This window comes from Vulpes vulpes, chromosome 10 (genome assembly GCF_048418805.1).
Source record: "Vulpes vulpes isolate BD-2025 chromosome 10, VulVul3, whole genome shotgun sequence".
NCBI lineage: Eukaryota > Metazoa > Chordata > Mammalia > Carnivora > Canidae > Vulpes > Vulpes vulpes.
Genome location: NC_132789.1, coordinates 98,939,385 through 98,966,705, shown reverse-complemented (window position 1 = coordinate 98,966,705; position 27,321 = coordinate 98,939,385). Strand labels below are relative to the sequence as shown.

The 27,321-nt window shown below is 40.5% G+C and overlaps 1 protein-coding gene across 1 annotated transcript in view; it reads right to left on the bottom strand.

Moving 5' to 3' along the window:
• CPE (carboxypeptidase E) overlaps positions 1–27,321 on the bottom strand; it is a 102,025-nt gene that overhangs the window by 9,958 nt on the left and 64,746 nt on the right. Inside the window, exons 2-5 of the mRNA XM_072724997.1 lie at positions 16,482–16,678; positions 14,442–14,609; positions 5,813–5,930; positions 4,578–4,760 (exon numbers count right to left, since the gene is read on the bottom strand). Of these exons, the coding sequence (XP_072581098.1) occupies positions 4,578–4,760; positions 5,813–5,930; positions 14,442–14,609; positions 16,482–16,678 (666 nt within the window). The remainder of the gene's footprint in view (positions 1–4,577; positions 4,761–5,812; positions 5,931–14,441; positions 14,610–16,481; positions 16,679–27,321) is intronic.

The window sequence follows — 27,321 nt, the reverse complement described above, 5'->3', positions numbered from 1 at the left end:
GTTATTACTCTACCAAAACCAGTTGGTAAAGGCAGAAAGAGGTGACTGCATCTTCAAATGGGAGGGCAGTAAACGAGACTTCAAGGAACATGAAAAATCAAGGAATCATGATCCCACCAAAGGAACACAATAATTTTCTAGTAACCAACCCCAAAGAAACAGAGATCTATGATTTTCCCAATAAAAAAATTCAAAATAGTTGTTTTAAGGAAACTCCGTGACCTATGAGAAAAAAAAACAGAAACAATTCATGAAATCAGGAAAACAATTTATGAGCAAAATGAGAAGTTTCACAGAAAGATAGAAATCATAACAAGAGCTAAAAAAAAATCCTGGAGCTAAAAATATATGTATATGTATTATATATATGGAATTAGAAGGGGGAAAAATGGAACAGATAGTATTAACAGCAGACTGGATCAAGGAGAAGAATCAGTAGGCAGAAATAGGTCATTTGAAATTATCCAATCATATGAAAACAAAGAAAAAAGAATGAAAAAGAGTGAAGAAAGCCTACATGACTAGGGGATATCATAAGAAAAAAATCTACATATCACTAGAGTCCCAGACGGCAAAGACAGAGAGAAAAGAAAGAAGGCTAACATCAAGAAATAATGGCTGAGAACTTCCTAAATCCAGGAAGAAATTTGGACATCCAAGTTCATAGGTCTCCCAAATATTTCAATTCAAAAAGATCTTCTCCAGGACATATTAGAATAAAGCAGTCAAAAAAAAAAAAAATCAAAGACAAAGAGATGATCTTAAAAGGAGCTAAAAAAGGGAAAAAAAAAAAAAAGCTTATGACCTACAATAGGAAATTCCACCCTTCCACCCCACCCCCGCACCACCCATGAGGCTATCAGTAGATTTCTCAGCAGAAACCTTACAGGCCAGGAAACAGTGGGATGATATGTTCAAAGTGAAAGAAAGAAACTGTTAACCAGGAAAACTTTACTGAGCAAACTTGTCCTTCAGAAATAAAGGAGACAGAGTTTCCCAGATAAAAGCTGAAGGAGTTCATCACATTAGAACTGCCTTACAAGATACGCTGAAAGGTGTTCACTTGAAGCTGAAATGAAAGGATACTAATTTGTAACATGGAAACATACAAAAATATGCAACACACTGGTAAAGGTAGGTATAGGGTCAAATCCAAGTCCATAATACTGTGTTATGGTAGTGTGTTAATCACTCAACTCTAGAATGAAAATAAAAGGACAAAAGCATTAAAAATAACTATGTCCACAATAATTTGTTGATACACAACAAGAAAAAAATGTAAACTGTGACATCAAAACAAAATATTGGTCGGGAACAGCATAGAAAGGGCTTTTGCAACTGATCAAAATTAAGCTACCAGCTTAAAATGGATTATTATGTCTATAAGATGTAAACCTCATGCTAACCACAAAGCAAAACTTACAGTAGAGTCACAAAAGATAAAGGTATAAGCACCAAAGCATATCATTAAGGAAATCATCAATTCACAAAAAAGGTCAGAAAGAGAGGAAGAAAGGAACAAGGGAACTACAAAACTGCCAGAAAACAATAAGATGGTATTAATATGTCCTTTAAATGTTAATGCTTTAAATTCTCCACAAAGACATAGAGAGTCTGACCAGATTTAGAAAAAAATAAATAAAAGAAAAAAACAAGACCCAACTATATGGTGCCGACCAGAGCCTCAGAGGCTCTCCATCTTTAAGGGTAATAAAAGCTCATAGCGAAGGAATGAAAAAAAAAAAAAATATCCCATGCAAGTGGAAACCTAAAAAGAGTAGAGGTGGTTATACTTTTATCAGACAAAATACACTTTAAGCCAAAAAGCTATAACAAGAGACAAAGATGGTCATTATAAAATGATAGAAGGGGAAATTAATCAGAGGACATAACTCTTTAAAATTATATATGCACTCAACATAGGATCATTTACATATATTAAGCAAATACTAACAGATCTGAAGGGAAAAATAGACAATATAATAATAATAGGAGACTTCAAAATCCCAGTTTCAACAATGAATAGATTATCCAGTTGGAAATCAATAAGGAAACAATTGCCCTTGAACCATATGTCAGACCAAAGGTACCTAATAGACATACGTGGCACACTCCATCCAATAGCAGAATTACACATTCTTCTCAAGCCCACGTGGAATATTATCCAGGATAGATTCACAATTATGTAGAAAATTAAAACAATGCCCTTCTGGACAACCAATGGGTCAAAAAGGAAATCAAACGGGAAACCAAATATCATGAAACAAAAAAAGAAAGAAAGAAAGAAAGAAAGAAAGAAAGAAAGAAAGAAAGAAAGAAAGGGAGAAAGAAAGAGAGAAAGAAAGAAAGAAATACAGCATACAAAAACTCGTGGGATGAGGTAAAAGCAGTTCTAAGAGGAAAGTTTATTACAATAAATGGCTGCATTGAGAAAAAGAAGGATCTTGAATAAACAATCTAACTGGATACATCAAGGAACTAGAAAAAAGAAGAATAAACTAAGTCCAAAGTTAGCAGAAAGACAGAAAAAACAAAGATCTGAGCAGAAACAAATGAAATACAGACAAGAAAAAAGGAAAGATCAAAAAATCTAACAGCCAGGCTGTTTTTTTTTTAAGATAAACAAAACTGACAAACATTTAACTAGAGTAAGAACTGAGAGAGAAAACCCCAAAAATAATCAGAAATGGAAGTGGAGACACTACAATTGATACAACAGAAATACAAAGGATCTTAAGAGACCACTATGAAGGATTATTACCAACAATTGAATGACTTAGAAGAAATGAGTAAATTTCTAGAGACATGCAGCCTCCCAACACTGAATTGTGAATTATGAAGAAGCAGAAAATCAATTACGAGCAGGAAGACTAAACCAGCAATCAAAATTTTCCCAATGAAGAAAAGCCCAAGACAATATGGTTTCACTGATGAATTCTACCAAACATTTAAAGAAGAATTAACACCAATCCTTCCAAAACTCTTCCTTAAAAAAAGAGGAGGAAACCCTCTCAAACTCATTTTACAAGTCAGCATTACCTGGATACCAAAGCCAGAAAAGGACATTATAAGAAAAGGAAACTACAAGCCAATAACCCTGATGAATACGGTTGCAAAAATTCTCAACAAAATACTAGCCAACTGAGTTCAACAGCACATTGAAAGGACCATACAGAATGAGCAAGCGGAGTTTACATTTGGGATGCAAGGATGGTTCAACATACGCAAATCAACAAATGGGACGCATCACATTAATAGAAGGACAGATAAGAACCATGATCATCTCAAAGATTGCATAGAAAGATTTTGACAAGATTCAACACCTTTTCATGATAAAAGCTCTCAACAAACTGAATGTAAAAGGACCGTACCTCAACATAATAAAGGTTGATTATGACGAGTCCACAGCTAACATCATATTTAATAGTGAAAGGCTGAAAGCTTTTCTCGAAGATCAGGAACAAGAAAAAGATGCCCATTTTCACCACTCCTATTCAGTATAGTATTAGAAGTCTTACTCAAAACAATCAGGCAAGAAAAAGAAATAAGACATCCAAATTGGAAAAAAAAAAAAATGAGGTAAAACTGTCTGCGGATGATACGATCTTAAACGTAGAAAGTCCTAAAGATTGTACTAAAAAAAACTCTTGGAACTGATTAAACAAAATCATTAAAGTTGCAGGCCTCAAAATCAACACAAAAATTGGTTTCATTTCTATAACTAACAGTGAACTATTCAAAAAAAAAAAAAAAAACAAAGAAAACACTCCCACTTACAATAGTATCAAAAACCAAATACTCAGAAATAAATTTAACCAAGGAGGTGAAAGATCTATAAACTGAACACTATGACACTAATGAAAAAAACTGAAGAAGACACAAATAAATGGAAAGACATCCTGTGTTCACAGATCAGAATTAATATTATTAAAATGCCCATACTACTCAAAACCGTCTACAGATTCAATGCAATCCCTATCAAAATTCCAATGGCATTCTTTTACAGACAGAGAAAAAAATCCTAAAGATTGTATGGAACCACGAAAGGCACCAAAGAGCCAAACCAATCTTGAGATAGAAGAATAAAACTGGAGACATACTTTGTGATTTCAATCTATACTCACAAAGCTACAGTAATCAAAATGGTATGATACTGGCATAAAAACAGACACATAAATCAGAGATACAGAACCAGGAGCCCAGAGATAAATCCTGATACATAAATATTAACAGTTAATAATATTTGACACAGTTAACTAATATTTGACAAGGAAACCAAGAACACTTAATGGAGAAAGGCTCATCTCTTTAATAAAAGCTGCTGGGAAAACTGGATATCCACATGCAAATGAAAGACATTGGAATTTTATCTCATACATACACAAAAATTAACTCAAAATGGATTGAAAAAGTAAATGTAAGATCAGAAATCGTAAAGCCACTAGAAGAAAACATAGGGAAAAACCTGGTCATTGGTCTTGGCAACAGCTTTTTGGATATGGCAACAAAACACAAGCAAAAAAAGGAAAAAGAAACAAGCAGGACTACATCACACTGGAAACTTCTGCCCGACTCACCGCCAGGTACACTATACCAAGCAGCACCGTTGGTTGTTCCATCTATGAAGCTGCTGTCGTCATCATTCTTGCGACACGGGGGCCGGTTGGGGTCAGACATGGGTGGGTTAAAAGAGGAGTACGCCCGAGCCAAGCTTTGGAAAATGGCATCATCCGGGCAGGAGCTATATTCATGGGCACTACCTGGAAAATAAACCCACAAGATTAAAGAAATGTACATTCTACTTATGCCTTGAAAGTTTCATGAGAAAAGGTGATAAACTTACAGTAAACTAGACCTGAGTAAACAGGAGATTTCCATTGTTAAAATTTTTAATTAAAAAAAAAATTTTTTTTAATTTATAAAAGGTAACCTCAAAACAACAATAACAACAACATAAAGGTAACCTCATAGCCACCATGAAGCATTCTCACACATAATTTTCAGGATTTGAGTTTAAAGTCTAAAAAAAAATCCCCTATGGGTAATATGGAACTAAATAATATATATTTTGATACACTGTGTTCTTCTTTATATCTGATCAAATATGCCAGGCTTTTAAATTTCCCAGCTATCGAGGAACTACAAAATCTCTCAATTGTAACGATGTCTCACCAAGAAGACTTTCTTCGGGGCTCCAAGTTTCCAATATCTAAAATCACCATGGTGTGCCTACAAAGAACGAATTCCTCAGAGGCCCCGGGAGATCCCTACAAAGCAGGAAGTTTCTTGGAGCAACAAAGAGCACGTTGAAAACCACTATCTGGCTAAAGCTTGCTGGGCCTGAAATTTAACTAAAACTAGCTGGACCAAGTCAGAGCGCCACTTCGCCTCCCTGGCACCACTACAAACAGTTCTGAATGCAAAGCATGAATGCGTGGAAAGACATGGAGAGATCCACCTGGGCCCTGATCAAGCTCCAAAAAAAGGCCACTTCCATTTGTAAGCCATCTTGCACACAAACCTATGTAATTTCCGTTTCTCTCGATTCATCCAGGGTTCAAGAGTGACCCAAGCTCATGACGTCTGTTGTATTCCGTCAAGATCACATTTCTCTTCAACTAAACTTATTAAAAAGTTAGTCCTTTTCTGCCAAATATTTATGCCAATGCCACATGAAATAAACATACATACTTCTACAGGTAAAATCACTGAATGGCCTGTTCCTTGAAAGAATATTATAGAAATCGTCCTATAAAACCTCATGAGGCAGTTGTAACCCTTGAGCCGTTTGAGAAGCAGGAGGAACACCTACCACTCCGGGTCTCATCATAGGGGTAGTTGGCCACAAGGTCTCCTCCGTGGAGATTGGCAGAGAGCACGAAAGGAATATCCATAATCCAATGAATGACTGCCTTGGTCTCAGGAGCAAGCTGTATGAAAAGTTAGAGATGAGAGGCTTATAAATTTGGTTATCAAAAAAAATAAATAAAAATAAAAAAATAAATTTGGTTATCGTTGGTGGAATCACTTGACAGGAAAGACATAGAGAAGGAAAAACAAAATCAATAATCGAAAGCTGGTCACATAGGTCACATTTCAAGCGCTTTGTGGTGGTTGTCATAAAAATAAAAAAGATTCCAGCAAGACCGTTTCCATCTCTATCTTTCTCATTTATAATAAAACATATTTCAATGCTGTTTGAATTTCCTTAAAAGTCGTACTTTTGTGAGCCACCAGCTATTTTTCCTCTTTGTGTTTTCGTTTAGCTTTTTTCTCTTTGAAACTTGAAAACCATCCTGCAAATTCTGCAACACTTCCATCTGATCTTGGTTAATAAAAGCTAAGAACAAGACAAGAAGAAAAGAAAATAGTGGGACTGAAGACAACAAGGTTCTCTATGATAGTTAAACGCTAGAAATATATGGTAGATTTTATTTCCTTTATTATTACTAATTATTATTTATTATTTTATTTTATTGCTTACTATTTTTCCGATTTCCTCCAAGTACCTCTAACATCACCCCTATAAAAAAATGTCAACTCGGTCTCTTTGAAAACTCACTGTAAAATATCAGCTTACTTTGGGAAAACCATCCTAAAGGCAGAAGTTTCAAAAATTCATGTTTTTTTTATTTTTTATTTTTATTTTTATTTTTTTTACGTAAATTCAATTTGCCAACATACAGTATAAAACCCAGTGCTCATCTCATCAGGTGTCCTCCTTAGTGCCCGTCGCCAAGTCACCTCATCCCCTTATGCTCTTCCACCTCTACAACCCTTTGTGTCCCAGAGTCAGGAGTCTCTCATGTTGTCTTTTAATGACTCACAGCCCCTCATATCCTGATAGCAAAAGAAAAGAGGAAAGAAATTTATACCAAGAATTAATTTGGAGCCAGATGCTTGATTCATATGGTGAGTTTTTAATAGCAACAAGAAAGACTCTCAAACTCCCAAATACCTCATTGATTAAAAAAAAAAAAAAAATTCCTGGAGGTGTGATCCATACTGTTCTTTGGGACAGAAACTCTAACAGCCTCAGTAGGGTTCGATGGTTACAAGATCTTATATTTCTGTATCGCTGTTCAGTTTATGAATGAGCTTCACAGCATCCCCGGTTGAGAAGCAAAGATAGTCATCCCCCTCTCACGGGAAGAACCTAGGGGCTGAGCATGTTACTAATATGTCCAAGTTCACACAGCTAAGAATTCAAATCCGGTCTACAAAACTATAAAGACTACGTCTTTGTCAGTATAGCAACTTTCATGTAACAAAACTAACCTATTTTTCACGTAGGCAACTAATAATCATGAAAAAGTGTGACTTAGAATGGGGTGTTGTTTTAATTATTTATTTGCTTGGTTTATCTCATTCTGCCTACAAAAAAAATGTCTATTGCAAAAAATGTAAAGGAGACAAACACAAAGAAAGAAGATTATAATGACCCATAATTTTACCATCTAGAGATACAAACTGCTTTTACATGTATCTTTCTCAGTCTTTTTCCAACACTCTTATATAATTCTTTCAATGTGACAATTTATGTAAAATTTGATACGTGGCCTTTTTTGTTTGACAACAAGTAACAAATACTTCTGCATGTCCTTGAATAGCCTTCTTAGTTACTATGCTAATAGCTGAGGAGTATCCAGTATATGGATATAACATTCTTAAACATGAACAGAGCAATAGCTAATATTTACTATAGACTTTCTGTGTGACACATTGAAGTCTCACATCCACCCTGTGAGATAGGGATGACACGTACTCCTATTTTGCAGATGCGTAAACTGAGGCACAGAGAAGTCAGGCTATAGCATGAGACCAGTCGGTTCTGATTGGCAGAGCCTGGACTCCAGCGCAACCTGGACTCAAGCTCCAGAGCGCTAACCACCTCCAGTTGCTGAGAGGGGTTGGGGAGAAGGGGAACATATTGGTCTGAGGGTACACACTTTCAGTTATAAGACGAATGAGCTCTGGGGATCTAACACACAGCATGGTGACTTCATAACACTGTGTTGCATACTTGAAATTTGCCAAAAGAGTAGATCATAAGCATTTGCACCACAAAAGAAAACTAAAGTGACTATGTGAGGTGATGGATATGTTAATTTGCTTGACTGTGATAATCAGCTCATAACGTCTGCTCCGTCAGATCATCACATCTTACACCTTACATCTATACAATTTTTTATTTGGCGATTATACTTCAGTAGAGCTGAGGGATAGTTCTCCAACTGTTGGGTACTGAGTTGTTTACTATAGAAAAAATATTCTACGAGAACAGTAGAATTGTAGCTACTCTTTGTGCAGATCTGTACTTTCCTTTGGGAAATTTTCCTAGAGATGGAACGACTTAACCAAAAGCTAAGCATAGTTTTTAATTTTATAAAATGTATCGCACGTTGCCTGTCTATAAAATACAGCAGTAGCATGTTAAGTTTGCCACTTCTTATCACTCTTACCAACATGGGACATGTGGTTTTTTAAAATATGTCACTTTGATACATGACAAGTTAGAATTCTTTTAAATGTGCATTCTTTGATTAACTAATAAAACTAGAACCATTTTTACATGTTTAGTAGCCACTTATGTTTATTCTTTGGTGACATATTTGTACATGGTTTAACTGATTTTTTACTGAAATGCTGATCTCTCGCTAAGACTCTCTTGCAAGAGTTATTTATCTAGTAAAAACACTAACCCTTTATATTATGGATATTTTCTGAGTTTTTTATTGGTCTTTCCAATTCATTTTTTTCAAATTTAATGATAATAATTAAAATACAAAATATCAAGATATTTATGTTGTCAAATCTACTGATCTTTTCTTTATGGTCTCTACTTCTGCATTTTATTCATTCAATAACTATTAAATGGTCACCATATGCCAATTCTTCTATATAAGGGATTTAGAAAATTCTATCCCCTTCTAAAAATTATATACTTACCAAAATTTTCTTTTTCTAGGTTCATACTTTTAATATAGATTTTATGTTGATCTGTGCTGAATTTGTGAGATGGATTCCTCTCAATTTCATTTATTGAATTATCCTTCCTTTCCACAGTGGTCTGAAAAACTCCCTTGCTATATGCTGAATTCTTATACGTACTTAAATTTGTTTTTGGAATTCAAATTAATTTAAATTAAACCCAGTTCAAGTTTTCATTTAAATCAACATTAAAATAACTGATACAGAACATGGACTCAAAAAAAATCTTTAATCTAAAAAATAGCCATGCTTTTCTTTGCAATGAATTTATGGTTTATTAGGCTCAACTGCTCAAAAAAATGGCAATAATATTATATGTAGAAGTTTAACACATTCTTTTATATTATGTTCAAAGTTTTCCTTGCAGTGCTGAATTTCTTTTCAGCCCTCTCCCTTATACATCTCTTTCATTCCTCCTATTTGCTCTCCCCAGTGAATGGTACCAACAAGTATTTCTATGAGTTCAGAAGAGACATCTCTGTGGTTTGGAGAATCATTGAAGACTTTAGGAAGGAGGTGGAATTCCACAATGCCTTGGGGGAAAAGAAGACAGGCTTTGGATAGGAGGAAAAGAGTAGTAAAAACTGAAAGGAAGACAGTACAGTGGGGGATGCAAGGACTGGTTTGAGTGGGAGTTCAGGAGGCAAAGCCATACTGTGGGAGACTACACTTCTCTATTATTCACCTGAAAGTGTTCAAAACAGTGTGCATGGTATGCTTCCATATATTTATAGATTGGTACACGCATAAAACATAATTCTAAAGGATACATACCGAGATGTGGATGCTGGTCATCTAAGACTATAGGGTAATGGGTTATTTTTTCTCCTCATTTACATTTACTAATTTTGTAATACAACATTTTTTTAAGAAACTTTTTTGGAACAAATATAACACACAGTCCTGAATAGATGAAGTCACAGCCGGCGATTAGGTTCAGCCTATTGCTAATTCTTATACATACCCTATTGCTAATATACATGCTTCCAATGTGTTCAAAAGCAAGTGAGTAAATTCCACAATTTGACAAATTAAATTCAGTTTGTCTCTGGCTACTAACAGAATTTTTTAGGCTGATTAAATGCTGTGATCCCTGGGGTACTGTGATTATGTATTTAAGTAACCCATAAAGAAGCCTCTGGAATATCTCTAAGATTGAGCCCCAGGAGAATCTAGAACCAATTATGACCTATCTTTAAAATTTCCATTTAAAGACTGTCAATATAGCTTAAATGTTATGCTCTATAATTAGATGGCTTTGGCTCTTAAAATATATTAAAGCTATATTTATTTCCTTTTCTTCACAACTCTAGCCATTAGAGACACGTGTAAATTTAATAAAATTGTTTGATTTATTTTAATCCACTCTGTTTTCAAGCAATCCAGGCCCAGGCTCATGTCCTGAGCCCAGATAACAGTGGAGGTGACCTGGCCAAAGAGCTCAAGAACAGATGAGGAAAAACAGCAAGGAGAACTCCAGGACAGCAAGAGAGAGCTTTTATTCAGAGGTTCAGAGGAACAAGGAAAGCATCTGGAACATGTGGTGAAAATTCTGATTCCTTTTCATCACCCATTCCCACAGCATACACACCCCAGAACTCCCCAAATCAGCATTCGTAAAAGCCTGCATTTTTAACCTCAAATTTGTACAAAGCTTGAAATGCTGAGTGAAATAAGTCAATCAGAGAAGGACAAACATTATATGGTCTCATTCATTTGGGGAATATAAAAAATAGTGAAAGGGAATAAAGGGGAAAGGAGAGAAAATGAGTGGGAAATATCAGAGAAGGAGACAGATCATGAGAGACTCCAACTCTGGGAAACGAACAAGGAGTGGTGGAAAGGGAGGTGGGGGGGGTGGTGACTGGGTGATGGGCACTGAGGGGCACTTGGCGGGATGAGCACTGGGTGTTATGCTATATGTTGGCAAATTGAACTCCAACAAAAAATAAATACATACATAAATTTAAAAAAAAGAAAACATTATAAGGGCAGATTGATGGAGGCCAGAGACAGCATTGGGGGAATGGGGAAGGAAACGGGTAAAGGTGGTCAGAAGGTACAAACATCCAGTTATAAAAGAGGTCATGGGGAAGTCATGTACAACATGGTGACACTGTATTCTATATTTGAAGTTTTAAGAGAGTAGATCCTAAATGCTCTACCACAAGACAAAAGTCACAACCATGTATGGTGACTGATGGTAACTAGACTTACGGTGGTGATCATTTCACGATCTGTACAAATACCAAATCGTCTTGCTGCACATCTGAAACTAATAGTATGTTACGTCAACTACATCTCAATAAAAATAAAACAAACATAGAAGCTACTGTAAGGGATAGAGAAACTGAGAAGAGGGAGCAAGAAAAGGCCAGATGTGTCCTGACACTAACGAAATGTCCACTACGTGTCTCCTACCAGGCAGCGTCTTAACACGGTCTCGATCTTAATGACAAAGATGGAAAAAAAGAGGAGATGAATAATATGAATAATATCATCCCAGGTTTACTGAAGATTCAGTCCAATGCAAATAAATCTTGTTTCTGTTCCAGAAGAGACTAAATTTTAATTTTTACCTATTTCTCTTTAACTTACCTTTACTCAGAAAAGATAAGGTTTTTAATTTTTTAAATAAAAATTCAAACTCTAGTTTTGGGGGGGCACCTGCCATGGCTCAGTCAGTTAAGTAACAGACTCTTGATTTCCACTCAGGGCATGATCTCAGGGTCATGGGATGGAGCCTGCCATCAGGCTCCATGCTCAGCAGGGAATCTGCTTGAGACTCTCTCCCCCTCTCCCTCTGCCCTCCCCCTGCCCACTTGCATGTGCACGTGTCCGTGCTCTCTCTCCAAAATTAATAAATCAATCTTTTTAAAAATCCTAATTCTTTTTAAAGTGCCATGAGCATACATCTCCTTAAAAATTATTGCTTAAACTAGAAATAAGAAAAGACCTAACAGCAATCATGCAAATACCGCATGGGCTGTGCTGGGGAAGGCTGATGGAAAGCCTACAGCCCTGCATGGAGGCTGCCAATCGGATATCCCGCGGACATGGGTTTATTTCAGAGATTCTTCTACGGAAGGTGGCAGGCATCACCTTCCCACCGCTCGGACTCACTAAAGACAGCACAGGCCCGAGGGCAGTGGGGAGAGTCTGCAGGCGGACATCAGGGCACAGCTTCCACCACGCGTTTTCATTTCTGCCCCATCCTCATAGCTTATCACATAGGACTGCCCTCTTTTTACCTCTGGGAAAAAAAAAAAAAAGACAGTCCTCTGTCTTTCCAGCTTTCCCTTCAGCCAAGAAAGATGTATCTGTGACTCAGACGCAGGAACATTTAAGTCCCTCACTTATCAGGTTCTACTAGAATCCTCAGGCCCTGGCAGCCCTTTCCCGAGACCAGTTTCCACTTGTAGGCCTCGCCTAAGTTTTCTGGAGTGAATCCTAAATATAGGCAGGAAAGTTTTAAGAACTTTACACCAATAATCCAGGACCCTCCCTATGTCCTGGTTCCTCTGTCTAGTGCCCAAGTGCATGATGAGTGCTTGTCTGGAACTCCAGCCGTGGATTTTTAGATACTGGGATTTGCTTGCCAGGCTGCATTGCATTCGTTCATAACAGGTTTTCAAGCTACTGTGTGTCAGACTCAAATATAAACTATGATTCTTGCAACCAAAAGACTGAAATCTAGAATTAAAAGGGAAAAGAGCTACATAAATAATTATAAGAAATACAAAGCTCTACCCAGCCACAAGCACCGTGCTGGATGTATTTTTAAAGGATGTAAGGGAAGCTTAACAGGGTCTGTCTGGAAGAGCGGAGGGCTTCACAGAGGAGGTGACGCAGAAGGAAACGGAAGAGCATTCCAGGCAGTTGGAGCAACATATACAAAGACATAAAATTATTAGAAAACGGTTTGTTTAGAGAGCAAAATGGAGTCGGTGGCCTCGAGTACATGGAATACCAGAGCCCGATTAAGGACGAGTGAGCCAGCAGCTGCCAGGGGCCAAGGGCACTGTGATCAAATGGAGAAATTGTATCCTACGTTCTCACTTAGGAAAGGTACAAACTGGGGTTGATGAGCCAGAGCAGAACTGCCTGGAAAAACAGAAGCGGAACTGAGAGCTGCCAACAGCAGTTCGCCACCTTCCCTCCACGGTGGGCCCTGCCTCTCCAAGCAGTTGACAACAATGTTCAAACAATACTGGTTTGAAGGAGCATCAGATGTTCAGTGAACGTGTTCAATGCGTCCATCTAACTCTGGGGGACATAACACAGAGTACGGAGAAATTAGGCTGAAACGGTAATAAAAGTTGTAGGTAGGGCCTGACTTGAAGCACTTGATAAATCTTAACTCACTCAAACCTTATAACCCCCCTGGGGGGAGATACCATTATCATCTCCCTATTGCAGATGAAGAAGCAGAAGCACATAGTGGTTAAATATAATTTTCCAAAATGCATGCAGCAATAGGGAGTCGGGATTTGAACCAACGTGGTTGCCCCCAGAGTCTCCAGACTAAACCATCACACGATTCTGACATACTGAGCTTTTGCTTTATCCTCTGGATGGTGGAGAGCTGGCAAGGTTTTTTAAGCAATGGGGCAATCATTTGTGTATGAAGATCACCCAGGAGGAATTCAAGAAGACTGAACAGAGTTGGGAGAGGCAGAACCCAAAACAAGAACAGGGGGCGACTGTGCTCATCAGAGCAGGAGACAATGGTGGCCCAAACCGAACAGTGGAATGAGTCTGCAGAAGAGGGGAGCCTGAACAAGTGTTAGGGCTCGCACATCACTGAGATCTGCCAACTGATTGCTGGTGGGTGGTGACAGTGATGGAAAAAATCAAGGCTCTGATGACAGGATAAAGGAGAAAACACTGTTTTCTTATGGAAAATGTTTGGTTTTGAGGTTCTGGGTGTCATCAGATAAGGGACTCAGTGAGCAAGTAAAATGGAGAAAGAGAACACCACAGGAGATGGATCTATAGGGAAAGAGATAAAGGTAGCAGATGGCACCCCAAAGGCCAGCACTTAGCCAAGTAGGGGACACGGGGAAAGAAGCTGAGCGGGAATTGGAACAGCAGTAGAAGGGGCAGGAGAAAGCAGAGTTGTACAAAGCAAAGAGGGAGAAGGTTCTAGAAAAGAAGAAAAAGATTAACAGTGTGGAATGCTGTGATGTGCTGATACAGGGCCACTGAAAGGGCCATGACGACGTTCAAGACACCCACAATGGGTTCCTTCCACCTGTCCCCTCCCCCATGTCCTTTTCCCCGACCCCCTGCCCAATTCCAGGGGCTCCGACCGTGACTTTCTCAGAGCTGGCTAACTATCCCACACAAGCTGTGACATTACTGCTCCAGCCTCCATTATGATGAAGATACTAGAACATACTTCCTTAGGCTAGAAGACCGAACCCAAGACAACGATACATGTTCTCTACCTTTGTGTTCTGATCCACAATCTTCTTCAGATTTTTCAACAGATGATTATTCGGACCACCTTCTTTCTCATTAACATAAACTATCCTATCCAGGTCTGGAAAGTTCCGGTTCAGATCTATTCCCTGGGCATTGCTTCGACCCACAAACCAGTCCTTGAGCTCACCAGGCTAAAAAAAAAAAAAAAAAAAATCAAAAGGAAACATAATAAGTTATTTATTATTATTGTTATTATCTAGTTAAGGTCTTCATTAATAATTTTTAAAGTAATTTACTAGGATCAGTTATTTATTTCAACAATACCCTCTCAAACTGTATTTTCACTCTTGCTGACAAATCCATGAATGTATCAGGTTTAAAGTATTTGTTATGGGGGATCCCTGGGTGGCGCAGCGGTTTGGCGCCTGCCTTTGGCCCAGGGCGCGATCCTGGAAACCCGCGATCGAATCCCACGTCAGGCTCCCGGTGCACGGAGCCTGCTTCTCCCTCTGCCTATGTCTCTGCCTCTCTCTCTCTCTCTGTGACTATCATAAATAAATAAAAAATAAAAATAAAAAATAAATAAATAAAGTATTTGTTATGATTATTTTGAAAATATTTTCAATGAATAATACCTTAAATATTAGTAACAATCACATTTAAATGGTGTTTATAATCAAACTGCAAAAAAAATCTATATACGTTAGTAATAGATGATGCCTTTCAAAGCATGCCAGTCCGTATTTGATTTTAAGTAAAATATTCATTGGCTCTGTAAATCAGAGCAATCTATTTTTTAAATATTCAAAAGAACAAATTACTAAAGAAGACTAAAGGTTTAAAATGAGTTTAACATGAACTATGTACATATTAGATACTCTCTTTTACAGTTTTCATGGGAAAAAAATGAGCCCTAGAACAAAGATCAAGAGCTTTGTAAGTTGAGAAATGTCTGTTCAATTTCAAATCGTACATTTCAGTATTGGTATAATCTAGAAATTTAAGGAATTTTCAAGACATTTAGCCATATTCCACAATGCATATGTTCTTATTTTACTATTAAGTTACACATTATCTATGATATAGAGCTAATTCCCATATCTTGAAGTTATATAAGCTCAGATACCTTAGACTCCAAAGAATAAGAATCTGTACCAGAAAATAACAATGATAATCTTTTGCCAGTTCTTACAGCTCCAAATACCACCTTTAAAATAGTATACAACTTAATTCTCTATGTTGTTATAATTTTTCTTTTATGACTTTAGAAATTATATCAATGTTATTTCCAGAAATTCTCTAGGTTTCTTACAATGTCAAACTGTCAGGTCACTGGATGTTTTGTTTTTAAGGTACAAACTGACTTCCTAACTATAAGTAAAATACTAATACTCCCATAAAATAAGGAAATTGCTTCAAACTGTGGAAAACAACTCATGTCCTCCATGCCTGTGCAAACAAAAAGGGAACACAGGCCATTTATCTTCTCTTAAGATGTCTTACTTTCCGGCGTCTCTAACAGTTAAAATTGTATTATAATTTAATTTTAAAGGCAGAAGGGGTTGTTGTTGATGGTGGTGGTGGGTTTTTTTGTTTGTTTTACTTCCCTCACCATATGTACCAGAATTAAACACCAGGGAAACACTGATCCGGCCTCACTTTTTCTTCCTTGATGTCAGCAGAGGGCGCTAGGACATCACCTCATTCAGAGACCTCCACTGTGTTAGGGCCCCAACCTTGGCGGTAGTCAGGCTTGCAGCTTTTTAGAGGAAAGGAAATTTAGTCACAAACATGAGTGAATAAATATGGTTATTTACCAGCAAAATGTAATGCTGACTTATTAACAAAACCTCTCACTCCCAATCCCTGCTGAAGCCACTCTCACCGGCCAGGCCTTATCTTCTGAAATGTCTTCTCCCCGGGGAGGCAGGGGAGCATCTATCACTTCCATCACCTCCACGTCCTACCTGTAAGATTCACGTGTGTGTGCTACTACAGAGGAGCACACACCTATGAACAGCAGGAAAGGAAGCATGCCCTGCTCTGGGCTGGCGGGAACTCACCTGCGATGCGGCCTTCTCGAAGCCGTCCGGGTTGAGGGAAGGCATGATGTGGATCCGGGTGCTGTGGATCAGCTTAACGATCGTCTCGTTGCCCTTCTGGTACTCGTTGCACAGGTACTGGGCCAGGAAGATGAGCAGTTCCCGTCCCACAGCCTCGTTCCCGTGCATATTCCCAATGTATTTAAATTCAGGCTCACCTAAAAGACCAAAAACCAATGACATGAGGACACTTTCTACAGCTCCAAATAGAAGACAGACGGCACACGGCTAGGAGTACGTTGTGGCTGTACAGTACTTAGTACAGTACTTAGTCTGTACAGTACTAAGTACAGTACTTAGTAAGTAAGTAGTGACTTACTACACATAGCTGACGGCTTCTTCTCTTTCAGAATTGATACCTAAGACAAATCTACTTGAAATGTCAAAATATTCCTAACACTTCTGTCCTTCTAAGTCTGTCTCCCCAAGGACTGAACTGTGTCTTCCCCAAATTCCCCAAATTCATTGGAGGTGAAGCCCTAACCTCCAATGTGACTATATTTGGAGACAGGACCTATACGGAGATAATTAAAATTAAATAAGATCATGAGGGCGGGACCTTAATCCGTACAAGAGGAGGAAGAGACACCAGCGCTGGCTCCCCTCTCCCCCGGGGTGCGTGGAGGAAAGGCCACGTGAGGACACGTACGGGGAGGAGAGCACCTGCAAACGAGGACAGGGTCTCAGAAAACCACCTTACTGGTACCTTGACCTTGGACTTTGAGCTTTCAGAACTGTCAGAAAATTAATTTCTGCTGCTAAAGTCCCCCAGTCTGTGGTGTTTTGTTAGGGCAGCCTGAGCCAACAAATATACCATCCCACCCGCAATAAATAATAATAATAACAATAATTCATCGCATGCCTTCTGCTGGCTAAACACGGACTTTTGCATTTTTTATTTAGTTCTCACCAAACATCTAAAAGTCAGTATTATTTTATAATGAGCAAAGTGAAGTTCAGGCTGCTGAAGAGGCCTGACCGCGGTAACATAGCCCATGAAGCCCGGATCCATAAATGCTGATCTTCGCATTTAGTGGAAAGCCTATGCTTTTTCTTTTTCTTTCTTTTTTTTTTTTTTCCTTTTTTTTAATCCTTAGTGATTAAAAGCATGAACTTCTGGAGCCAGACTGCATGGCTTCAAACCCTCGCACCAACTCTTAAGGGTTGGCCTTGAGCAAGTTACTTCGGCTCTCTGTGGCTCTCTTTTCCCACCCCTAAAATAAGAGAACAGATCCTACCCGTAAGATTATGGTAAGAACTAAGTGAAAGAATAAATATGAATGCGTAGAACAGTGCCTGGCAAATAACAAGTGCTAAGTGTTTGCTATAATTATTATTATTGTGATGAAGATGACGGTGTCATAATATCGGCGTGACACGCTTTACCACGTATAATCTAATTTTCTCTTTATAACAGCCCACTAAAATAGGGAGACAGACATTTTTATTGTCATTATTGTACAAATGCAGCCCCAAGAGAATATGTTTTGCTGAAGGGCTCAGAATTCAGACTGAAGTCACTATTGCCTGTTTCTGCTGTTCTCCACTGCGTTTAGGAGTAATTAAATTGCAAGGCATAGCAGCAAATGATCCAAATTAATCCTGTTGTTTGGCTCCCTCTGCTTCATCCATCCCCCAGGCCCAACCTCTGCAGTGGAAAGGATTTTTCCACCTACAAAACCACTAGGACTGCTCACCTCCCCCCCCCACCCCCCGGGTAAAAGAAAAACTGGAATTATTTTTCTCCTGGAAAAACGTCATCTAAATATCCTTTGCGTGAGATTCCTGATGGTGTGACTTAAATGACTGCTAACCACAGAAAACCACGTCCTTGTGTGACCTCTCGGCCTGCATCTGAGTTAATCTTAATCTAAGGATCAGGCCGGAGCAGGATCAGGGCTATTTATATGCCCCTCATTTTCTTACTTTGAGGGAGAGGCGCTGGTAACACTATGCCTGGGCACGTACCCGCATAATGCACGAGAAGAGACGTTTTCTTTGCTTCTGATTTCAAAAGTCATAATGACCTTCCTCCTTTCTGTCCAACTCATGTGCTTTACTCCTTCCCCTGACTGGATATTAATTTGATCGAGGCACAGAAGGGAGGGTAGCAGCCCGTTACAAAAGGAAATGGAGATCAAGTGGCCAGAGGAGCATTACAAGCCTATCTTGCAAAGGTATTGAGAGAAGATTCCACTGTGGGAGGCAGGGGACCCTGCCCGTTACCCCACCCAGCGCTGTCTGAGGCCTCAGTCACTCAAAGGAGCTTGGCCCATAACCCGTAAGAGGAGATGAGCTCACTGAGATTTTGTATTTCTTCTCCCAATTCAAAAAAAAAAAAAGATATATATTTATATATTTCATCATTTAAGGGAGACGTAGCAACGTCATACCCTCTCAGGCTCCCCCAGGGTGTGTCTGGCGGTCAGTGCACGTGTCTGAATCTGAATGCGCTCCCGGTTCTGCCACAAGCCACACCACTCCCTATTGCCCCAACGCCTGATTTTCAAAGTGAGAAAATTCCCAGGGTGGCTTTGTTTCTTCAGCTCTGTAGGAAATTGCTCTCGAAAGCAAATCTGCCCCACAACGTCTGCCACATTTGTGAGGAGACAGCAGTAAGAGTAACAACAGCAATGCTCCCGTCCGACGCCAAGATAGAACCGTAAAGGTCATTTTATAGAAGACAATGTATGGAAATAAAATTCAAGGCACGTATGACTTGGCGAAAGAAAAGGCAAGTGTATTTGCATCCTCCTCTGACTCGCAGAACGAGTTACATTGCTAGATACGCTGTCACCAGAATCCAGAAGAGCTGCGCTAAGCCTACGGACGCGTCTTGTGAGGTGCGAGGAGGTACACGTGTCCACCCTGCCGTTCGACGACGCCACGGGAGACCCGCAGGCCAGCAGAGCAGCACCTTAAGCTCAGGGAATGTGGACTCCGGAGGACGACACAGGCACGCACGCGGGGTTCAGCGGTGGGGCAATGATGGGGGGACGTTGGGCACATGACCAACCAGCTGCAAGGTTCTCAAGTGGAAGAGTCCCATCACCTTCTCCAGCCCTTTGCCCTCCCCTCTTTACCACCCACCCCACTGGGTCCCCTCTACCCAAAACCCGTCAGCTAAGGAGCCTCCCATCTGCTTTCACCGTAAAAGCCGGAATCTTCTACAAGAGCTGTAGCTCCCCCGGGTGTGGCCTGGCCCACCTCCCAGTCCCCTGAGGACCTGCTCACCTGTCCCTGGGCCGCGGGGCTCTGGCCCACCGAGGCTGCCCTCCCGGTCACCCACACGTTTTGCCCTGTCCTTCCCTCATCTGGAGAGCCACCGCTTCCTGGGCCACCTGAGGTCTGCGTCCAGCCCTTTTGTTCTCTCCAGTACCTGAGTGTGAGTACACACCTGCCCCGGGTGACCGTCCCCCAGGCCGCGCGGGCGGCCAGAGCTCGGGGACAGGCTCCTGCCCACAGTGCCCACATGGCCCACAGCCAACGAGCTCCCGAGGGAACGAGTAAGCGCCCCCCGGGTGGCTGAGGGCCCCGCGAGCCCTTGGGGTGCAGGTGCAGCTGCGCGGGGAGCACCAGCCAGGAGCTGGACGGGCCGGGCGGGTAGGGGGTCGGCACCCTGGGGGCAACACTTAGGGACCTCGGGGCTACTGGGCGCCCCACCCCCACTGTGAGCAGCCGATGTCCCAGGAAGACAGCAATCTCCGTGGTCACAAGACGCCCCAAAACCTCCAGGCAAGGACTCCCGAGGCTGGCTGTGTCCGAAAGTCTAAACAAGGAGCTCAGGAGACATTCTGCCCTCCGGACCTTTAATTTAGAAGGAAGGAGAATAAAATCGAAGCCGTTGGCCTTTGAATAAGCCCGTGTGTCAGCTCACCGACCCGGAGGGTACAGTCCGCGGATGACCCAGGCACCCCTGTGTGCGGCCTCTGGGGACAGAGGATGGCGGGGACACCTGTGTGCGGGCTGCAGGGGATGTAGGTGGCGGGGACACCTGTGTGCGGGCTGCAGGGGACAGAGGATGGTGGGGACACCTGTATGCAGGCTGCTGGGGACGGAGGATGGCAGGGACACCTGTGTGCAGGCTGCTGGGGACGGAGGATGGCAGGGACACCTATGTGCGGGCTTCTGGGGACAGAGCCTGGCGGGTACATCTGTGTGCGAGCCGCTGGAGACACAGCCCGGTGGGGACACCTGTCTGCAGCTGCTGGGGACAGAGCCTGGGGTCAGCAGGTGCCCATTCCCAGGGACGGCCGGCAGCACGCCCCCAGGCTCAGCCCATCCACCTCCCAGCCAGGAAGGACCCCGCTCCAGCCCCTGGGGGCTGCTCGGTTCGCATTCCTCTTAGCTCTGCACCCGCCAGTTAGTTCTTTTGCCTTTTCACCCGGCGGTTCCTGAGTCCCTGATCCCCCGGAGGAGTCTGTTCGCAGGGTGTCAAGGTGCCGCACTGCCGATGGCCTGGCTCGGGAAGTCCAGCTCCCCTGCTGCACCAGCTTTTCTGCAAGATCACATAACCCTCTGTCCTGGGTGCTCCGTGCGGCGCACAATCAGCAATCAAGCCACCGTTAGAAGATGATCACCTGACGACCAAATCCAGCCTGGCTGGGCCGAGTTTCCTTCGTACTCATCTGTGTCACGGAACAACCAATGTACCTGATTGGACTTGTACTCTCATCAGAACAATATAAGAATAACTGATGGGTGTTTTAAAATAAGATCCAAAGCCTTACTGAAATAAATAAATAAATAAATAAATAAATAAATAAATAAATAAATAATAACTGGAGCAGGCAAGTGATTTTAAGTTCCGTACTTATAACTCCTCATTTGTTCCAATTGTTTATTAATGTGATTTGAAATAACCAAATCATAAAATGAAAAAAATGTACAGATCTATTGCTTCAGAATAAAACAGAAGTATTTTGCACCCCCAGAAACACATATCCCTTAGGCTTAGCATGTGGGTAAAGTCGGAAGCTAACAACAGTCTAGCAAAGCTCCCACATGGTAGGAATCAACGGCGTTAAAGTGACTAGAGAGACCCTAAAGCAGAAGTTCACAGGCCCAGTAGGCTAAGCCTTGAAAAGAAAAAGAAAAAAAAATCAAATAAAGGGGTAAAAAATATATATATAATAATACTCAGCCTTTTTCACAAAAAGGAAATTTTACTTTCACTGCGTTATTTGACCTAATGGTCAGCCTATCTGTGTCTAATATTTCTGCTCTTGGAAATAGCTGACAGGCGGACCATTCAGTAGAGGGCTTGATCAGATGACTTGGAAGGCCCTTCCAAATCTTAGAGTCAATTATTCCATGACCTCTATATGAGAAGAAAAGAGCAGAGGTCAAATATCTAATGAAAAATGAGATAAATGTGAAAATAGGCTGTAAATTGTGAAACTCGATGTAAGAAGTATAGCATCATTATTTAGAAAAAAGTAAGTAAGCGAAGGGTATTTTAAGAAAGAACTTGATTATAGTAACAGAACTCTTCCATCTTCCTTTCTGTAAATAGAGAGGAAACTCATACTGAGATGAATCTCTTCTTCCTCCAACATCAAATTACTGCAAAAATATAAGTCCACTAACTCACTCGGAAGGTGTACTTAACTCACTGATTTCACAATTCCTAGAGCTGGTGACAATGTCAAAGTACATGTTCCCGGTACACGTAATATACTAAACACATGGCTGAATAACCAGAATATCCAAAAATAAAGCCCTATTTCTCAAAAATATCATGGTAAAACGTGCACCTCACCAATGATTTTGAGAAACAGACCTATAAGTAGCTACACAAGCAGCACAGTCACTGAATGATTTGATTTACAAATGGCTTTGCAAGTTGGAGACATCTCTGGAACAGATGGGCCTTCCCATCAAGGATCTCCCTCTCTCAGTGGTAAACTGGGGGTTAAGACATTAGTGCTACTAATTGTTTCCACTTGTTTGACGTTCTAACCTATTACAGCTTTTAAATCACTCTTGCAGAATGAACCCTACAAGTTTCCGAACACTTGTCAATGAATACGTCATTAATTGGCTCGTGTTTTAGGATATTTTAGCAGCCTAAAATGCTCAGTGTATTCCTAAAAGAAATCCAAATCTCCGAGGGCCAAATAAATAATAGAAGAGAGTGGGTATGGATACGAAAATAGAGCCTCCTTCTAGCAGAGTAGATGAAAAGAAAATAAAGAAGGGGAGAAAAAAAGAAAGGCAAAAGAATAAAAAACAGTTGCAGAAGACAATATGGAGTGTAAAAGATTACTTCTCCTTGCTTCCGCCTTCATCGTCATATTTTAAAATAACTAAATTTACACCACATCTTGAAAGTAATTTCTCACTTCATCTGATTTTTTAATGGGCAGCCAACACAGAACACATCACAGAACTATTCTGCAGAGATGCATTCCAGAATTCTTTTTCAAATATTAATTATGCATTAGCCACACATATCCTCTCAAAGTTCTCGTACAAATGACATCCAGTGTATATCTAGAAAGATCCTAATTGAAGAAAGAGGGATAAACAGAAGAGCAGAAGATACTGCTAACCTTGCAAGTCTATAAAAATGTCAGAGTTCCAATATCAACAAATGCCTTTAATTTTTTTTAGTTAAAATATTTGTCTTTACACAAGTATCTTAGAAACTTTTTACAAATATCCACGTACGATGATGAGCACTCCAGTGTTGAACAACCAGCTCCGAGCTGCTGGCTCATGGTACAAACGCACTCCCTATGGACAATCTGAAGTTACCAACGTGAGGTCAGTCGGCTCACACAGTTCCGGAAAATTAAAACTAGGTCTCATAAACCAGTACAGCCCTACTCCGACACCCCACTGCACATGGAGAGCAATTATTTGAAATATGTAACTTCCGGTTTCTTCACGGGTTCTCCAGAAGGTGAATCTGAAGTCTAAGAAATCTGAAGGATTTTCAAACACATAACGAAAAGTAGAATCAGGCTAGCCTCTACCATACTGCCTTTCTTTATGTTTCATTTTATGTAGTAAGAATTAAAAGAGGTTTGTTTGGGGGTTTTATTCTTGTATCGAGATGGAGCTGTTTTCTAAAGCACCACACCAGTATCCATCTATTCTAGGGGGAAGGAAAAGAAGAAAGGAGTAGGGGGTTTTACTTTGGCTTCATGAATTACTCTAGCAGTTACCAATGGACTGGATTATGTTACTCTTTGCTCTATACCTAATCATAATAATCAATGAAAAAAAATCTTACTTTGACCTAATAAGTAGTTTTTCTAAAATATTTATCATTCTAGGTATTCAAAATTCCTTCTGTTCTTCCTACAGTCTTGACCTACAAGGCTATCTTCGACATGAAAAAAAAACAGTATAATTTCTGTGCCCACTCCCAGAAATTCACAGTTTAAAAATCACAGAAATTGGTCATTTGAAATTAGTAACATGAAACACTTTATAGCTATTATCCAAGGAGAGGCTGCCTGCAAAAAGCCATACAGGCAAGAGTTTGGCTTGCCATGTGGCTAAGAGTTTGGCTAATTCTGTAAAACTCCAGAGGACAAAACCAGAAAAAAATCGTTGACTTATTTAAGAGCATCATGACATGAACACAGAGTAAATTTTAACACAAATCAGGTAAGGCAGAGATTGTTTTAATGATGTAGTTTCATGAGGTGAAATCTCTCTGTAGATATAGTTTTTAAGATTTTATTTATCTGAGAGAGGGACAGCATGAGCGGGGGGTGAAGAGGCAAAAGGAGAAGCAGACTCCCCACCGAGCAGGGAGCCCAATTCTGTAGATATTAATCACCAGGAAAGACAGAATTATTTTTAAAGTACTCTAATAGTTACAGATCACATCCAATGGTTACCAGAATGCCTTTGTGCAAGTATTTACTGAAGATGGATTTGGGACTTTATCTTTTGAAAGTATCAATTTAAATAAATCAATAAATAAACGTGCCAATTTTATTTTAGATGATTCTCTTAGAAGACTCTGTTGTCTTTCACCAGCATTTTGATAATATAAAATAAAACATGAAGATAAATATATCTAAGAGGCCAAAACAGAACAGAGTTAAACAAATTGGCACCAGAAGAGGAGAAACGAAAGTATGAATGGACCAGGTTTCTGACAAGTGATTATGGTTCGGTCTTTGCCGGCTCTCTCGTTACCATATTTGGTTGTGACTGGTAGGTCAGTTTTGGAAAATAATGCCCATGAGGAGTTATGTTGTAGCTTGGAAAGAGGCTTTTAGGTGTAGCATGAGCCTCCCAGGGGCGGTCGTGTGGTTAAGGGTTTGGCTAATTCTGTAAAACTCCAGAGGACAAAACTGGAATCCTAACTAGAAGATCCAGAGAGAGCACTTAGCACAGCTGAAGAACAATCTCTCTCTCCGGGAAAGCTGCTGAAAGCCAGAACGGCCGTTGTGAAGTCATCAACACCCCTCAAAGGCCCAGAGGCATCTCGAAGCCATGCTGTAGGTGCTGTGGATGACCTCACACCTCCTAGCATCCAGAGAAACAGAGCCTGATAGCTTTTCTTTGACAAACTATTGGTATTCAAGCTTCTAAACTTGCCCTATACAAATCATAGCTCTCAATAAATGTTAGCTGACAGTTCTCTGGAACAAAGAGAAAATGGTAGATCATCATATGAAGTAAGGCCTGGTTACAAAAAGTAATGAAAAACCCCAAGTCCCTATCCCCCAATCACCACTCTGTACGCTCAAGAAAGAACAGCCCATCTCATGCCAAAGGTGAACAGAGGATGAGCAAAGTGATGACATCAGAACCTACGTGGGTGGAAAATGTCAAGTATCTCTAGCAGACACAAATGAATGGAGAAAAACTTCAGTTTACTAATAGGCAGGTGAAGTGGGAGCAATACCAACGACCTAAAACTCCATCAGCAATGTCAAAACTTAGTCTAACAATCTCTTCCCAGAAACAACCTGGAAGCTTTCTTTTTAATTTTCCCAGGAAGACGATAACTCAAAAGTCAAGCCCATTTGTCAAAACATCTTCAGGATGTCATTCTCTCAACATCGTAACTAACGACTGGCAGCGCTGAAGGTGCCCCAGTCTCAGAAGCAGTGAGCTACACAATAGAATCTTTTCCACGAGGGTAAAGGGCGAAATGGAGCCCCCAGGTCTTTCTGCCTGCTGCAGTACCTTAGAAATTCCAGCCCACATGAGCTGGTGAGGATTCCCTGTGGGAGGACTGGGTCCACGCTAGGTCTCCCGCCAGGAGATTGTTCCACACTGGGCCAATCATGAAGTAGCCTCTTTTGTGCAAAGTTCTTGAAGGAAATTGTGCTCACTTACTGCTCTCTAGGTCAGGATCTTACTGTGGGCTTCTTGCAAATGCAGGGTACTGAGCTCTGTTCCCAAAGATCATACTTCAAAAGCTCTAAGAAGGGGCCTGAATCTGTATTTTATTCAAAGATCGAGAGGTGATTCTGATGCCCTTCTGGGATTGAGAATGAATCATTTGGGAGTTGGTACATGGAAAGTCCAGCGCAGTGATGGGGAGTCCAATGAGGCCAGCAGACAGCTGGGAATTCCAATGGCTGAGAGTCAATGGGATACAGATGAGAAGGGTGATAGTTCTTAATTTATGGATCACTGGCTTTGAGAATTTGATTTAAGGAAATGTATGAATTCTCTTCCCTCACATTTGCAAAAGAAAAGCCACAAAAGTATGCAAAGATCTTACAAACTTAAGGAACCTTCTTATACTAGACATTGGAAGTCGGAATCTGGAAAGAGAGAAATCACAGCCACCAGAAATATCTACATACATTTCTACATAAGCTTGTTTCCTGATCCAGACAAACGGACTATTACATGCCCTTCCTCACTGCAAATGGAGCACAGCAGCATGGCAGCAATAGAGCACTGTTTACAGGAGGTGGGGAACATGGGCTTAGATAACACACACTTGGTTTGGATTTCAGCTCTAACATGGTATATCTAACCTTTTGCCAATAACCTCTTCCCCAAGCCTCAGGATTCTTTTCTCTAAATTGGCTCACTAAAGCCTCTTTTGTTGAGTTGCTTAGAAGATTAAAGGAGAAAGTATCCAAATGAGACATTCTGTGCCAAACCCAACAACTAGTTGGTAACCAATAAATCGTTGCCCATGACTCATGTTATTAACACAGTACGAACAATCTTCCATATTGGAAACATAGAAGCTAGAAGCTTCCAACAGTATTATGTATGAGGTGATCCTGAGATCCTTCAAAGAGCTGTGCAACTTAAGTGAGTTTGGAAAATTAACCGATCCCTCTAGGAGTACAGATACAGATATCAGCCTAGAGTTGACCTATGCCATACGGCAGGCTCCTCAGACTTGGATGTGCAACTGAATCACCTGAAGATCCTATTCAATGCAATTTCCAACTCAGAGGGTCTGGAGTGGGGCCTGAGAGCCTAAAACTCGAATGAGCCCCCAGGGGATAACTGGTGCCTATCTGTGGGCCACTGGAGTGTAGAAAGACTCCAAAATCAAGATTGGGGGACAGAGAGAAAGAGAAAGAGACTGATTTCGAAATAATAAAAAAGACTTCAGAAACTTAAGTGCTTTTTCTTAATGTTGGCTTGCTCCAACCACCTTGAGTGCCCATTCTCCCAAAGGCACCCAGCATAATTCTGGAGGCTGCTACATGGCCTCAGGCCTGAGATGCACTATAAATGCTAACCTGCATGAACAACAAAGTATCTGCTAATGTATATTGAACCCAATGTCAGATGCAAGAGCATGGGAGACTGTCATAGGGCTTATTGATACATCCCTAGAAAGCTCCAGAAC